Here is a 17,359-nt window from a genome sequence, read left to right as displayed (position 1 = left end):
TTAGCCTACACACTCACTGGGTTCCTACAGCAGAAATAATGAGTGTGTGATGTTATATTTTGAAGTTTAAAGTAAGGAGTCGTCTTATACACAGATAGTGCATAGTGCGTTTTCTTAATTTTGGGTGAAAAAAATAGGGGTCGTCTTATACATGGGGGCATCTTATACACTGAAAAATGTGGTATGTCCCATTGAAATCACTTCCCAAGTAAGTATGTACAGGGTTACTTCTGTAATGTGATGATTTAGCTGCTTTGAGTTTTGAATTGTAACAGGCTTGTCTGAAAAAACTTAAAAGCTGAAGATAATTCAATTTTATCTGCAGCTTCTGCTGTGTCTTTTGGCTAATCTGCTTTGAGTTGGGAGGGAGTTGTACACCACTTTGAATACTTTTGCAGAAAAGCAACTTATAAACAAATTCAAATTAATTGAAACTCATTGATTCTCCACCCCCATTAATGCTTTCTTTGCAGGGCCGCCTCAAGCATGTCTGGCGCCGTGGTGCGGAGATCACTCTGGCGCCCCACCCCACTTCTTGCCACGGCTGGTGGGCGGGCGCAGCACGGTTTCCGTGCGGCTCTACCGCAGGCCACCCCCCTACCGGGCCGGCACCCTGGCTCCCCGCGCCACCCAGACTACCCCTAGAGCCGGCCCTGTTTCTTTGGATCAGGAAGAAAACAGGAAGAACCTTCTTACCATTCTGAATGAGAGTTTGACTCCGCGTAAACCTCCCATGCACAGCTGTCATGTGCAATGGACTCTTCCCATCTTTACTCTGTCAAAAACAAAACAAAATGCCCCAAACTGACCACTGCCATTTGACCACAATTCAGTTTAATCATAAGCACGAGGTTGCAAGGTGTCCTGAAATGTTACGAGTTGTTAGTAAATCCTTTGACCATCTAAACCAGGCTTCTTCAAATTTGGCCCTCCAGAAGTTTCCCATGGCCTACAATTCCCATCATCCCACCACTAGTTTAAACTCACCATCAGTTTGGAAGTGAAAGAGAGCCACCCAAAAGTAAGGTAGTGGTTTCATTCAGAGGTCTCCCTAGGTGTGCAGAAACACAAAAGTTTGTGTTTTGTTTTATTTTTAAATTAAAGCCACCACTCAAATGGTATTGTGTGCTTCCAGGACCTACGGAAGGTTGAGGGCGCAGAGATATTTCCTGGAAAGACCTCTCACCTTTGCTGTAAGGGAGAATATGGCAGCTATGATAAATTCCTGGATTTCTCCATTGTTTTCTACAGGCAGCTCTCACTTCTACCCAAAAGGGATAAAAAGAATCACAAGCTGGACAAACTATGTAAATCTATCAACTACAACTAACTGAATCCTGGAAAGACAGAGGGGTTGTGGGGAGATGGTTCTCAAGTCCGGATAATTGGTCAATTCCCTACTTTAGTTAAGGTCGTATTCCCCCTGAAGGAGGAGGTTCCTAATCCCCTCTCTTTCACTACAGACCCCTGTGACCTCAGCAGCTAGGAGTGCCTTGGCTAGAAAGAAAACTACGGCTGTTTCTGCACTGGGATGACCTCACCACAGTCATCCATGCAGTGGCAACCTTCAGGCCAGATTACTGCAATGTGATCTAAGTGGGGTTGTCCTTGAGGTTAGTCCATAAGCTGCAGCTGGTACAAAATGCAGTGGCTTGACTGCTCACTGGAGCAGAGTATCACCAACATGTCACCCCACTGTTGAAAGAATCGCATGGGCTGCTAATGAACTACCGAGCTAAGTACAAAGTGTTGGTTTGGGTGTATTTACACATACAAGTGAGGTGTAGCGGATGGGAAACATGGAGAAAGGGGACGGTCTGTGCATGAGCAAAACAGGCAGTTTCAGACCTGCACTGCCCCACTGGCGTGGATGGGATACCATAGAAGTAAAAAGATAAAATGCAGAGAGGTGTGGATGGTGGTGTTACTATCCCATAGCCTGTTAAAAGTGGAATGAGAAGGAAATGCAATGGACAGGAGGCTTCTGTGTGGAAGTATCCCAAGAGGTAGCCAACAGTTGCCTCTGGGCTTCTGCTTCCATTTGCACCCAGTTTGCAGAGATCACGTTCAGGCAATTAAAACTAAAGGTGTGAAATCTATTGTTTTACCTGAATGTTAACATCTGCTCCATTATTCACTAACAATTCCAGACAAAGAGCTCCATGTGTAGAAGCAGCAGCAAAATGCAGGGGAGTGAATCCACTGTTATTAGGTTGGTTGACATTAGCTCCATAGTCAATCAGCTCGTTAGCCACAGAATCCTGCCCGTTATAACAAGCAATATGAAGTGCCGTATTTCCGTAGACGTTCATTTCATCAATCTGCAACAAAACAAGGCCAATTTAATTAAATTACAGGCACCAGCTCCCTGGCCTTGCCTAACCCACCGCTGACTGCATGTTGACATAGCAGGAGAGTTCCAGGACATGATTTTTTACTGTATGCAAGCAGATTTCATTGACAAAAATACTCCAGTAAATAGCAATTAATTAGGTATGTACTTCACTTTAGACAAGAGAGAGAAAGAGTGAGAGAGTTCCCCATGGAAAATAATAAATAAATAAATGTAGCTATGAACTAAAAAGCTTTTAACTAGACCCAGAAATAGAGGGTGGGGGACGAGGCCTTTTTTCCCTTCAAAATTTATATGAAATGACAGTCTTTTCAAGCCTTAAGTCTTGAAAATTTTGTAAGTGGAAGTAAGCACTATTTCAAGAAAATAGGGAACCAACACTAGGAAATAGGAAAATCACACTACGAAATAAATGTGATAATTGTAAAGAACTTACTTTGCTAGGGGTGTCAAGTCCCATTGTTCTAGTTTATTTCCAAATGAGACAATTGAACTTTAATGCCCTAACAAGGAAATATTTTTTTCTGAAACCTCTATCTCTCTCTTTTTATTTGAACCTTTTATTTCATGATGCAACTATTTAAACAAAATCCATTGTGTTGCATATCTTCTTGATGGAACGTGTGTTTTCAATGTTTCGATGGAAATCATCAAGGAGAATCTTTAGATTGCCTGATCTTTTCTGGCAATCAATATAAATTTTGAAGAAAAATAATTAGAAAAAAGAGGTTTCCCTGTCCTTACACTTCATCTAGGTAAAAGAACTCTAGCTCATTGCTGAACAGATTATCTACTTGGTCAGATGAGGGAATGACACCGCAAAATATAGAAAAAGTCTGCCCATCAACACGGAAGTTATTATCCTCATTTTCCAGAAGTACAATTTCCCCCTATGTATCCACCCACACTCTGAATTCCTATTTTTATTTCAAGCCTGGTGGAGAAAGGAAGGCCAGCTAATCACACCTAAACATGTCACTCTCAACTGCTATGGTATATTAGCATCGTGGGCAAGAAATATGAGAAAACCAATAGCCCAGGTGACAAAATGGGTTCCTCCATAAACCTTGCCAATGAGGGAATAAATTTTAAAAAGGCAGTGAGAATCTAATTTCATAGCAGGATGAAAATTTCAACAGGAAGGAATTATACAGATTAAAATCACAGTGTGCCCTGTGTTCACTAGCCTGTTAAAAAATATTATTAATTGCTTCTTACCTCCACACCAAGATTGAGAAAGTGTTTCACCACACTGATCTGCCCATTCGATGCAGCAGCATGAAGTGGAGTGTAACCCTTCTTATCTTTACATGTCACCTCCGCACCATGACTGATCAGCAATGCAACAACTTCCAAGTGGCCTTAGAAAAGAGAAATAGGGCATTAGTTGTCAATCAAGTAACTCAAGGTGACGACTTTAGCGTTTCAAGCCCTAAATGACTCAGGCCCCCAAACCCTAAAATTCCACCTCCTTCCTTGGGTGCTTAGATTGGCAGAATGGCCATACCACCATTTATGTGGTCTACTACCCATTTTATTGAAACAAGAATTCCAGTGGTCCACCACTGTGTTTTTTAAATTCACAAAGAATAGATCTCTTAACAACTAAGTTACAACGAACTGGCAGCCTCACACCTCACACCTGGGAATTCTTAGAAAATAAAAAATCAGTGCAGTTTAGAAAGTTCCAGTCTACCATCTTGATTTAGAATGTCATCCAGTTATATCCAAACGGACAAAAGCTTGCTCCTTGATCTCAGGAACCACCATACAAAATTTGGTTATGGTATGTCAAGAGCTGCCCAAACGTATAGGGAGCAAACAACCTTCCACCAGGCATAGCAGATATAATTGTGATCCTTTGTACATTCCTGCTTTAAATCTTTGTTTGAAGTTATGTCGTTGCTCTGATCAAGGTCCTCCAATGTAGCAAAATGCAAAAATCTGTAGTTATTAGATAATCCATCAAAAATTGTATTGTGGGTCACTGTTGGACCTCCTCCCTTCTACACAGTCCTGCAGTGAGAAACTTCAAAATGTGGGCAAATGTTTTGAATAAACACACTGTATTTGCCTTGGAGAAATTTCAAACCACATTCTAGTGTGTTCACAGGTTGACTAGGAAGCAAGCTGAATGTATTTCTCATTAACACAGAGAGCTAGCTCTACGTTTAGGAAAAATGAGGCAACTGCCTCAGACATCAGATTGTAGAAGTCATGAAAGGGCAGCAAATTCTTCATTGTTCATTTTTTTTCTCATTGTATTTTCACTGCCAGAGAGGGAGGTTTTCTGCCTTAGATGTCAAAATATATTCACTAGCATTGGGTCCTTTCATGGGGGGTGGGGGAGATCTGCTTCTCTATCTAGGGTAGTGAAAGACTTTGGCCAACCCTATTAACACAAGATTGGGGTGTGGGTGGATGGGTGTGTACACCAGACATAGAAATAATAATAATCACAGGTGTCATTCCTTGTCTGGAGGATGAGAGGGGGATACAGACTCATAGAACAAGTCTATATTATCCAGTTCTTCCATATTCCCTCTGTTTATTTTGCAGATACTCTTTTCTTACTTTCCCCTTTATTCAATGGGCCAGTGACAAATCAGTATGACAACATTAGGAGGCTCCAAAAATAGTACATTATTAATATCATCTATTGAAGCAGCTGTATGAATGGCATCAGTCAAGACAAAGCCACTTTTGTAGCCCTCTCTCTTGAACAGTTTCATCTAAAGGAACTTCTGGTGGAATGAACATGGAGAATCCTAAGCCAATAAAAAAAGGGTGCAAAACCAACATGTTTCAAAGAACTAAAAACAGGTATTCCTATGAATATGTGTACGTATATTCCAGCATATAAGACGACTGGGCGTATAAGACGACCCCCAACTTTTCCGGTTAAAATATAGAGTTTGGGATATACTCACCATATAAGAAATTCGACCCGGCATATAAGACCACCCCCCCGACTTTTGAGAAGATTTTCCTGGGTTAAAAAGTAGTCTTATACGCAGGAATATACAGTGAATAGAAATATAGAAATAATTTTAAGTAGTTATCTATTGAATTCCACCTTCAGCTTTGCTTCATGTTTCAATGCAACTCAGATTCAAGAACTCATTCATTCAGACAAAGAAACGTTCACAGCTGGTTATCATTAACTGTGTCTTTTTGGTTTCAGCCTCTCCTCAAGTCTCATACACAACACAGAACTATCCCAATAATGAGGCTTTTCTTTTCTATTCATGAAAAGGTCCCTAAAAGCTTCAAACCTCAATCAAAACACCCTCGCTGTTACCATATATTCCTAGCAAAATAGTTGGATTATTTTTCTAATAACGGCAAGGCTGGTAACATTGGCCTTAACAGTAAAACTGCGAGGGAATGCACTGAATGCACAGCTGGAAAAGTAAAGATTTCAGAAAAGGATTACTAATGACTCACTTTTGTTTTGCTAAATTTCACAGTGCACAGATATAGAGTGTTTTCATTTTGTTTCTAGTTTTATTTATCGATGATGCTCTGTTAATTACACTAACCCTTAAAGGTTGGTTACTGACTGAGTTCCCTAGCATTCTAAAATTAGAAGCATTCAAAGGTTGGCAATGATTTTGAATTAATGGTGCGTTTCCCCTCCAGTGTTTCTGTACACTAGACTAGCCTATCTCTGACACATCCACCTAGTCGCTGGCTTTGTACCTGCTGAGCCCAGAAATAAACTACCACGGAAAGTGGAAGTCTCCCTGGGAGACATGGGCACATTTTCTCTGAAACAGCCCAGCATTAATGGACAAATGATCGTTCCCACTGTGAAGATTGCTCTATGCCTGTGAAGAGCCAGGCAGGCTCACGGCAAGTCCTTAAGCAGTGAATGTTGTCCCTGCTGTCCACATACACTGAGCTTAGCTGGTCCAAACAATGAGTGCAAGTGCTTTTTAGTATGGCTCTTGCACTTATAAACTTGCAAGACTGAAAGACTGAATTACTGTATTAAACCATCTCTGAAGGTCTGTCAATGAGTGAAGGCAGAACTGAACCCAACAATAAATACAAACTTTCCACCAAAAAGAAAAGGCCATCCATGGACAAGTTCCACCTCTTCTGTGTCCATTGTGTCCATAATATATAGTTATAGATATGTGTGATATGACATCACCATGTTAAGATCCAAGCAGCAACCAATAGACTAGAGCAGAGGCGATGAAATGCAAAAGGTACTTTTACATGATGACATTATACAAATACACATTAGGGCGAACGAGGGAGAATTGCTCTTTTTGCAGCAAAACCCACATTTGTCATTGCATCTAATTTCCACCCTCTCTTTGTACCTGCCCAGATTATGCAGAGATGTAAGTGACTTGCGCTTGTACAATCTGTGATTTCTGACCGAGCCCCAAGCCAAGCACTGATAGAACCAACATGTTCCTTTAATTATTAACCTTACACAGTCAACTTGCTAACGTCCACATGAGTACAGGGCAACTCTCACAACACAGACACACATTGTTCGATCTATCATAACTTGGTTGCTCTTGATGGTCCTCAGCCATATGTCAGTTAACTGTCTCAATTGAAAGGTACTGTGCTTGAGCTGACATGAAATAATAAGAAAATTCAATTTGTGTGGATTCATCTACAAGGATTCATATGTCAGCACATGAGGCTACAGTCAAAAAGTAATGAATGTGCATGTGATCCATCCCTAACTCTACTTCCACATTCAAATATCACTGTAGTTCAATGACTAGAAACTGAAGAATCAGATTGGGGTCACTATGAAACCATCCAAGTCAGAAGATGGCCTTAGAAAAATCATCATGTCCATATCATGAACTGCAGTAAGACATAAACAATGAAAAGCACGAGAAATGTGCTTATTAAGTTCAAGAAGGAAGAGTTGGGATTTTTTTTTTTAAAGTACAACTGCATGAAGGCCAACTGGCAGCTGCTCAGTAGTGTCCATTACCATCTTTCTTTTCATGCTAAGGATTTTTCCTGAAGGAATGGAATCCACGTTTTTCGGCTGTTTTGGCTAGTATATCGATGGTGCAAATTCTTAAGAGCTTGCAACTTTCAATCTGCATTTTTTAAAATGGGTTTAAAAGAATCTCATTGGCTCCTGTTATTTCCATTTCTGTCAAATAGTTAAAAAGAAGCTCTTACCCATGTATGCAGCCCAGTGCAAAGCTCTCCGGTCCTTTTTGTCAAAAGCATTGATGTTTGCCGCTTTAGCCAAAAGCAAGTTCACCATCTGAAGCAAGCAAACAAAGGAACGTCAAAAAATAAAAAAAGGAATTATCGGTTGTTGTGGACTGTACAGGAATCCATTTAATGAAGACTGCTATGTCATAGCGGTGCTTAAAATGTAATGCTCTGATGAAAAATAGCTGTGAAATATAATATCAATTCTCATAATACAGCATTCAATCGGTTCTTATGAGCAAAATTTTAGAGCATCCAATCAATCTTAGATGAGGCTTAAAAAACTTCTAGAAAAGTGCAGCTCAACTGTGCTGATTATCTTTTGACTAAAGCTTTTCCTGTAAATAAGCCAAACGTTTACAGTTAAGTAGGGGCAGGGGCATAGGAAGGGGGGGAGGGGGTGGGCCGCCCCGGGTTCCATTCTGGGAGGGGTGACAAGATGGCCCCTGTCTCCCCCCCCAGCTGTAGAGCAGCAGAGGGCACGTGCAGTCCGTAAGGGCGCCACTCATGCGGCGTCTGTACGGGCTGCCTCTCGCATGGCAACCGTATGGGCTGCTGCTTGCTCGGTGACTGTACAGGCTGTCGTGCGAGTGGCATCCCGTACGGTCGCCATGCGAAAGGCAGCCTGTACGGACTGCGCATATGCAGCATCCCGTACGGTTGCCACACATGCACAGTCCGTGCAGCATGCTGCTTGCACGGCATCCATACGGGCTGCCACACATGCGCACTCCGTACGGGATGCCGTTCATACAGCAGCCCATATGGTTGTCGTGCAAGAAGCAGGTCGTATGGACGCTGTGCAAGTGGCAGCCCGTACAGCCGTTACACGCGAGCGGCAGCCCGAACAGAGTGCGCACGCATGGGATGCCGCATATGCACAGTCCGCCCCTGGTGCTGGAGAGGGTTCCTCCTGCACTGAGTAGGGGTTCTTTCCCCTCGTCATTCTAGAGCAGGCATGTCAAACTTGCGGCCCTCCAGATGTTTTGGCCTACAACTCCCATGATCCCTAGCTAGCAGGACCAGTGGTTGGGGAAGATGGGAATTGTAGTCCAAAACATCTGGAGGGCCGCAAGTTTGACATGCCTGTTCTAGAGGAATATTTTGAGATTCCATTGAGAGTTTCTATAACTTCCACGTCAAGCTCATCACAATTTGTCATTGGCCAATTATGACTAAAGAGAGCAGATGTATTATTATTATTCCATGCAACAAAGTTATCCCCTGATCCATTACAAGGGGAGCGATTAAATAACGCTGGCACTCGACTCGGGGCTAACACCACGAATAGCAACTAAGAAAAACGCTTGCCTTCCCACGCACTGACATGAAAAGGTCCCGAGCTATATAGCAGCCCACGCTATTAAGCCCACTCACTTCGACATGGCCATTCAGAGCTGCATGGTGTAATGCGGTTCGACCCCCTCTGTCAGAGACGTTGACGCCACTCAGAAGCGGAATGATCACTTCGGCACACTTCACGGCTTTATTTGCAGCTGCTACATGCAGGGGGGTCTGCCAGTTCTTGTCCCGGGCATTCACATCAGCCGAATGTTTAATCAATACTTGCACTGCTTCCTACAAAGGCAGCACAGTTAAATTCTTACAAGCAAGCATTTATTATAAATGCAGATCAGACGTGCGAATCTCCTGCACTGTGGCCACATCATTCCACCACTATAAAAATAAAATAAAACCCTTTGGTATTCGAGATATCGGCTGTGCACACAACCCATTCACTTTGCATCCAATGCGCTTCCGCCGACGGTTTGGGAATCCACACGATGTGAGCCACAACCCATATCTATTCTGTATCTATCCTGTCATTTCTCATCAAATGCTGCATTTTGATGTGTGGGGTCCCGCCCTCCCACCACCACCCAGCTTCGATCCGAACTGAGAAAAAGGACCTAGCTGAATTTTGAGTTAGTAATGTGTACACAGCCTCTAGTTGTGTGCCACCATCACACCTCAAGCACCTTAATATTGATGGATGTTTTTGGGGGGACAGGCCTGGGGAGCTGTGCGACCTCATGGATGAGGAGAGCAGCACGCCCCACGGTCCCCCACGAGGAGACTGTTAAGTGTACATGAATGCATGTACTGAAAGGAAGAAGGTTATGCCGGGAAAAACCAATCTTCCTAAAGTGTGCACACAACAGGAGTGCCAACATAGCCCCGCAACTGTGGGTGCCCAGGGCCGTGGGTGCCATGCAGTATGCATAGCCCGGGCACTGAAATTTAAGGGTGCCCGGCCCCTCCATGGGGAATTTTGTGGGTGCTTGGGTCCCCAGGGCCCCCGGGAGTTGTCACCTATGGCACACAATGTGCATTCCACATCACTATTTTAGTGTTTCACAGCAAAGGGGGGGGGGTTACACTTCAGAATCTATATATATTAAAGGGTTTACAAATCCATCTTGTCAGCCAGACTGTCATATTAAATCGAAATCATCAGCTCTGACATATGAAACAAACCCAGTAGGTTGCAATTCTGGGTCATAAAGATCGTAGCTGCACCTCTTTGCTTTTTATAGCTTGATGTTTAACCTTTGCTATTAATGTCTGCAAACCCTCCATCTCTACCTCCCCCCCCCAAACAAGCTTTCATTTCTTTCCAAGCATTTGTATTCCATTAGAGATTTCTTTCACTGGACTTCTGTCAGAAGCCAGCAGCTGGGAAACTCCAGGAGTGACCTGACAGTCCTCGACTTCAGAAATGAGCTCCAAGGAGTCGTGCCTCCAGGCTTGGCAAGTGCTCCAATGGTTGCTGAAGCAATTCCATCCATCTCTGGAGAAAAGCCAGCTTGCAACATTTTAAAAAAGAAGACACACTCAGCAGCCAATTCACCGGCATGCATTGCCTCGACTCCACTGTTTGGATGATGACAGCGCAAACACAAAAACGGCAGCTTAGAATGAGAGGATGGAATCATTGAAAATTCAGCCCTGCTTGGTTGTTTTGTGTTTTTCTTAGGAATGGACAAATCTGTCCAGTTCAGTTTCTCTCAGCCTCTCATTTTTCTCAATCTTAAATTCAGCTTGCTCCATCTCCACATCACTTGTGAACTTTTTTTAAAGCTAACATGAAAATTTGTACACATTTGTATATGTATTGCTCCTAATATATCCCTTTTTTCAGGTCATTTTCTCCTAACGTAACACATTTACGTATGCTGTTTTCACTATCATAAAACGTTTTGTGCACACTTCCCCTAATATACGCTTTTTTTCGTACATGTTTTGCAAAATTTAGAGAAAGGAATAATTTAAAAGGACAGCAGCATTTTGGTTCATGCATTGGTTCAGTAAGTACAAATCAGGTAGGTTCACATAAATAATAATTTAACAGATTTATATCCTGCCTTTCTTCCAAGCTGGGATTTAAGGCGGCTTACACCATTTAAAAATATCAGTTATAGAATACAGAGTAATAAAAACAAGCTAGTTAAAAGCATGCAGCACTCATTGTTCCCTAAAAGCTAGCAATGCTGATAGCAGTAGTCTTGCATGCAGCTAGACCACTTAACTCCCATAGACATCAATGGCATTTAAAGCAGTCTAAGGCTGGAGACAGATTGTGATGGGGATCGGGGTGGGGGTGAGGTGGGGTTCCCCAGAGTTGAAGGTGACCTGATTTAGGATGTGCACACTCAGCCCAATATCATCCTTCTCAAATAGGCTGTGCAAGATTTCTCAGTGCTTCTAAAACCAGCCTGATGACAGACAACTCTGGACAAATGAAATGTGCATGTAGGAGAAGAGCTATATCATACCCACTGTCTGGAAAACTGCTGTGTGCCTCCAACCTAACTGTGCACAGGGCTGCAGCCTAAGCCATCAGATCTCAAGGGAATGTCCCATTTATGTCAAGGTTATTCCAGCGTCTTATTATCTTCCGTGTTCTGCTTCCTGCTGCGCTACAAATCAAGTGTCACATTAACGAAGATCCTCCGCCAGCATGTTGGAAGGCAGTGGCTAACTATTTCTGCTTCAGTTAAAAATAAAATTTGCTTTCAGCAAAACCCACACTTTTCCTTCCTACAGCTTTTGACTGTGAGCGCCTTAGTGGCAGTGGACAGGGAAAAGATAATACAAGGTAAGTAATGGGCGACCAGCGAGCGTCACAAAGGTTTATCTTTCTTAAATGTTCCAGCTGAAATTTTAGCAATAGCCTTGTGGCCTAAGGCCTTGATTACAGCTAATTAATTAACCAAGTGGAAGCAGGCAGATATATCCCCGCTTCTGCTACTGAACCAGCTGAGATCTGGGACATTCTGGTTGGTTTAGATCAGTTGTTTGGGACCTTGATCCCTGGAGAAGAGAGGAGTATGACCTCCAAAAGGCAGCAATGTCCAACAACATCTGGAAGAACAAAGGTTTCACACCTCTTATTTAAACTGCCGTATTTTTCGCTCCTTAAGACACACTTTTTTCCTCCTAAAAAGTAAGGGGAAGTGTCTGTGCGTCTTATGGAGCAAATGCGTCTTATGGAACAAATTTGTTTCCCCACGTTTTCTGTTGCATTAGATTTTTCAACTGTTCTTATAATGCTGGTTTCATATCTGAAGTCAGTTTTGTTCTGTAAGCTCTAGGTTTTTTTGCAATTCATGTTTTTCACTTTTCACCATAATCTTCGTTTTTCGCAATGCAAGCATTCAATATTTTATTAAACACATAGCCAAAGTAGTACAATATGAGTATAAATGTAAGTGACTTATATAGCATTGAACATGACATGTATAGCATTGAAAATATATCTACCGTATCTACAGTTGAAGGTATGCAAAAAAAAATGTATTCCCTTGAGATACAGTAAATAGCTGCTGTTATTCAGGTAAGAATTTGCGCTTGTATTTGAGGAGGGTGTGATTCAGAATATTTTTTCCTTGTTTTCCTGCTCTAAAAATATGTATGCTGAGTAGTCCATTAGCCGCTACACAGCTTTCATCACAAACATAATCACAGCTTTAATCAACTTTGCTAAGCACCTACCATACTTGCCATTGGTTTTTATTCTCTTCTCTTACAACATTTGGACATATTTGCTTAGCATATCTATCCTGAAAATTGATCTTTCATAAGACATTCCAAGGCAAGTTGAATTAATTGCCTTTCTAGTACAATTAGGAGCAGCACTCATACACCAAGACCTCACTCATCTATCCTGAGGTGCAAACGTTACCCACGTTAAGGCTTACTAAAAAGGGTTCTATGGAGCCATGTTTGATGGGATATAAAAAAACAAGAGATCTGGTTTTTGCATCTCATTCATGAAAGCCATGGATTGTTTTTGTTTTGGCCAAGCTGGTCGCAAACAGGGGTGTCCAGAAGGTCAAAGTATGCAATGCAATCAACAACCAGTCTCACCTTGGGGAACACCTCCCATGTTTCTAATTACATTCTAAAAGTTGAATGTATGAGACATGCATAACCAGCACACCACTGAGAAGAAGACAGCTAACTACGTACAGATTGTGACTTGCAAGCAAGCAAGCAATCTTTCTTTCTTTCTCTTTCTTTCTTTCTTTCTTTTTCTTTCTCTCTCTCTCTCTCTCTCTGCAGTCTAAGGCACACAGCAAAATAGGAGATTCATCAAACCATTAGCAAGCCACAATACCTGAGTGGTGGTTTGTGTTTGGCCTGGCCAATACAAATCATCCCTCACAACTTAGAAAAGACAAACATGATCACAATTGCCAAGTCATATGACCACAGATTTGGCAGAGGGTCCATGTTCCTCTATCCTCTTCACCCTCAATCTATCACATTCTGAGCCTTAGGATGCTTCTAGTTTCATGGTGGTTAAATAAATAAAATACATTTATTTAGCTATTTTTTATTTCAAAGCATTTCTAAACCACTTAATATTTTAAAAATATCTAGGCATATCTACTTCTTTTTCAAGTACAGTCATACCTCGGTTTAAGTCCGCTGCGGTTTGAGTACTTTCGGTTTGAGTACTCTGTGGACCCAGAAGTGTTTACTTCTGGGTTCTGTGGCGCGCGCATGCGCAGAAGCAATCTGTGCGGCGTGTGCATGCGCAGAAGCACTCTATCAGCGCTTCATGCACGTGCAGAAGAGGTGCTCCGTATAAGTACTTTTCAGGGAGCAAACGGCTCCCCGGAACCAATTGTGTATTTAAACCGAGATACCACTGTACTGCAAGTCTGTAGCGTTATTGATAGATTTTTTAAAAACTGTACTTCAGCCCACAACTCTTTTATGGAACACAGATGGTGGGTGGGTGGGATACTGTCCTTAATTATTTGTTTTGTTTACTTTGCCAATGAAATACATGAAATCAGTGCTTCACAATATCTTTGATATATAAAGTTAAAGGTAAAGGACCCCTGGACGGTTAAGTCCAATCAAAGGGGACTATGGGGTTGCGGCGCTCATCTCACTTTCAGGCCGAGGGAGCCGGCGTTTGTCCACAGACAGCTTTCCGGGTCATGTGGCCAGCATGACTAAACTGATTCTGGCGCAACAGAAACCAGAGCGCCCGGAAACGCCGTTTACCTTCCCGCCGCAGTGGTACCTATTTATCTACCTGTGCTGGCATGCTTTCGAACTGCTAGGTTGGCAGGAGCTGGGACAGAGCAGCGGGAGCTCACCCCGTCGCAGGGATTCGAACCGCCAACCATCTGATTGGCAAGCCCAAGAGGCTCAGTGGTTTATATATATATCACTCACTTCGCTCCTTGAAGCAACTGCTCGGTGCAGAGGGGTCAGCCACATGTTGTCCTTGGCATTGACACGTGCCCCTGCAAATGGAAAGGGAAACATCTTTCAGACCATCTGAAACAAAACAGGCAAATGGTAATAATTCCATTGCACACATGCAACTTGGGGCGCAGAACGATGCAGGGTTGCACTCCAGACTTTGCAGCTTTGTTTATAACGTCAACAGGGTTGATAGCAAAGCTAATTTGCCCTCAGTGGATCCCCTGTAGAGAATTCAACTAGGAAGAGCTGAACAGAAAAGACAAACAAGTTAGATTGCTTCCCCCATCCCTAATATAAGCGCCTCCTTCTGGAAATGAGCATGTTTGTATGCGTGTGGTGGTGGCAAGACAGATGGAAAGAACTGTTGGGAATCCGGGGAAACCTTCATGGCCCAACTAAAGTTGAATGATTGCAAAGGCGTCCAGAAAGCTCACACATCACATTTCAAGCAATCTGAAGAGGATTGCAAAATAAAAAAATTCCTTCAGTAGCACCTTAAAGACCAACTAAGTTTATATTTTGGTATGAGCTTTCGTGTGCATGCACACTTCTTCAGATACACTAGAAACAGAAGTGTCAGACCCTATATATATACAGAGGGTGGTGGGGGTGGGTGGGAATGGGTGATGGGTGATTTATCCTTTGGCGTAGGGTTTGGCCTGTTTGTCCAATATAGAGAGCTGAAGGGCACCGTTGGCATTTGATGGCATACACAATGTTAGAAGATGAGCAATTAAATAGTCCTGAGATGGTATGTTGGATGTTGTTGGGGCCAGTAATGATGTTGTCCGGGCCCCAACAACATCCAACATACCATCTCAGGACTATTTAATTGCTCATCTTCTAACATTGTGTATGCCATCAAATGCCAACGGTGCCCTTCAGCTCTCTATATTGGACAAACAGGCCAAACCCTACGCCAAAGGATAAATGGACATAAATCTGACATCAGGAACCATAAGACTGAAAAACCAGTAGGAGAACACTTCAATCTCCCAGGACATTCTATACAAGATCTCAAAGCAGCTGTTTTATTACAGAGAAATTTCAGGAACAGACTGGAAAGAGAAGTTGCTGAATTGGAAATCATTACCAAGCTTAAAACCATGGAAGCACCTGGGATGAATAGAGACATCGGATTCTTATCTCATTATGCATGATCAAGCTTTCTTTAGCACCTCAGCCCAGGACTAATTGCAGCCATCAGCAGCCATTAACAGCCATCTACAGGTTTACCACTCCCATCAGCCCATCACCCATTCCCACCCACCCCCACCACCCTCTGTATATATATAGGGTCTGTTTCTAGTGTATCTGAAGAAGTGTGCATGCACACGAAAGCTCATACCAAAATATAAACTTAGTTGGTCTTTAAGGTGCTACTGAAGGAATTTTTTTATTTTGCTTCGACTCAGACCAACACGGCTACCTACCTGTAACTAGAACTATGAAGAGGATTGAGCAGCTAAGAACCAACTGTTCCCTTGGAATGCTGCATGGGAAGCTCAGAAACCAGCATTGTATCATTATTCTAGTTTCATGAAAGATCTACATTGGCTCCCAGTACATTTCCGAGCACAATTCAAAGTGTTGGGGCTGACCTTTAAAGCCCTAAATGGCCTCGGTCCAGTATACCTGAAGGAGCGTCTCCACCTCCATCTTTCTGCCCGGACACTGAGGTCCAGCACTGAGGGCCTTCTGGCGGTTCCCTTGTTGCAAGAAGCCAAGTTGCAGGGAACTAGGCAGAGGGCCTTCTCGGAGGCGGCGCCTGCCCTGTGGAACACCCTCCCAACAGATGTCAAAGAGGAAAACAACTACCAGACTTTTAGAAGACATCTGAAGGCAGCCCTGTTCAGGGAGGCTTTTAATGTTTAATAGATTACTGTGTTTTATTTTTCTGTTGGAAGCCGCCCAGAGTGGCTGGGGAAACCCAGCCAGATGGGCGGGGTATGAATAATAAAATTTATTATTATTATTATTATTATTATTATTATTATTCTTGCAGGGGGTTGGACTCAATGATCCACAGGATCCCTTCCATCTCTACAATTCTATGATCCTAGTAGTCATTTGTTTGTTTGTTTGTTTGTTTGTTTGTTTGTTTGTTTAAACATACCCTACCTTTCCCCCCTGACAGGGACTCAAGGCAGCTTACAGATAAAACATTTGAAGACCAAATAGACATAGAATAAAAACTTATAGAAATGTGAAAGAACTGTTTAAAAAAACATACAGGTGATTACAATAAAAACAGTACAGCACCAGCCATTTCAATAAAACCACTCAGTTCCCAAAAGCCTGCTGGAATAAGAAGAGGTCTTCACCTGCTGATGGAAGGACTACAAGGGAGAGCCAGTCTACCTTCTTCAGGGAAGGAGTTCCCAGCGTCTGGGAGCAGCCACCGAGAAGGCCCTTGGTGTAGGCAGCTTTAATGCTCACACTGATAGCAAAGTTGCTCCTATTATGTGGCCATCCGTACCTGGGACCAGGCAACTGGGCAACAGCAGAGAGTGCAAAAGACAAAGAAGGGGCAAGTACCGTATTTCAACCCACACCTCTTTTTGTTGGCTGGGTATAAAGCGAATGCTTCTACCACTCCCGCATAAATATGTACATCTAACATAGGTGCCAACTCCTTGGGTCCTGGGTGCCTGAGCACTCACAAAATTCCCCACGAAGGGGCCGGGCACCCACAAATTTTGGTGCACGCTGCATGGCACCCACGACCGCGGGGCCAAGTTGGCACGCCTGCATCTAACGTTTTTATAAAAGCGCAGTTATCCTCCAGCAATACTATCCTCTACCCCACCTGTCAAGAAAAGCCCTACCATTCTGTGGACTTTATTTTACTGAATTTTTTTTACTCTTCTCGGGGCGTACAGGAGTTATTCACTGCCTGTATAAAGACTGTGTGCTTTCCTTCACCACAGTGAATTCAGGGTGGTTTTTGTTGTTTAGTACTGAATAGGAGGTGGAAGAAGTTACCCATACCATAATCCCCTCCTCAAACCCTAGTGTGCAAACTGAATAGCATGCTGTTCTCTTTGAAGAGGAATTTGAAGACTGCCT

The 17,359-nt window shown here is 42.9% G+C and overlaps 1 protein-coding gene across 9 annotated transcripts in view; it reads right to left on the bottom strand.

The window, feature by feature from the left end:
* ANKRD44 (ankyrin repeat domain 44) overlaps positions 1 to 17,359 on the bottom strand; it is a 131,898-nt gene that overhangs the window by 43,104 nt on the left and 71,435 nt on the right. For all 9 annotated transcript variants that reach the window (XM_035136629.3, XM_088652877.1, XM_035136600.3 and 6 more), the window contains exons 4-9: positions 14,258 to 14,328; positions 8,939 to 9,139; positions 7,523 to 7,610; positions 3,572 to 3,714; positions 2,109 to 2,321; positions 697 to 775 (exon numbers count right to left, since the gene is read on the bottom strand). In XM_035136629.3, coding sequence (XP_034992520.3) covers positions 697 to 775; positions 2,109 to 2,321; positions 3,572 to 3,714; positions 7,523 to 7,610; positions 8,939 to 9,139; positions 14,258 to 14,328 — 795 coding nt within the window. The remainder of the gene's footprint in view (positions 1 to 696; positions 776 to 2,108; positions 2,322 to 3,571; positions 3,715 to 7,522; positions 7,611 to 8,938; positions 9,140 to 14,257; positions 14,329 to 17,359) is intronic.

Source organism: Zootoca vivipara, chromosome 1, assembly GCF_965207765.1.
Source record: "Zootoca vivipara chromosome 1, rZooViv2.hap1.1, whole genome shotgun sequence".
In the NCBI taxonomy this organism is placed as follows: Eukaryota; Metazoa; Chordata; class Lepidosauria; order Squamata; family Lacertidae; genus Zootoca; species Zootoca vivipara.
This window is presented reverse-complemented; position numbering and strand designations above follow the sequence as displayed.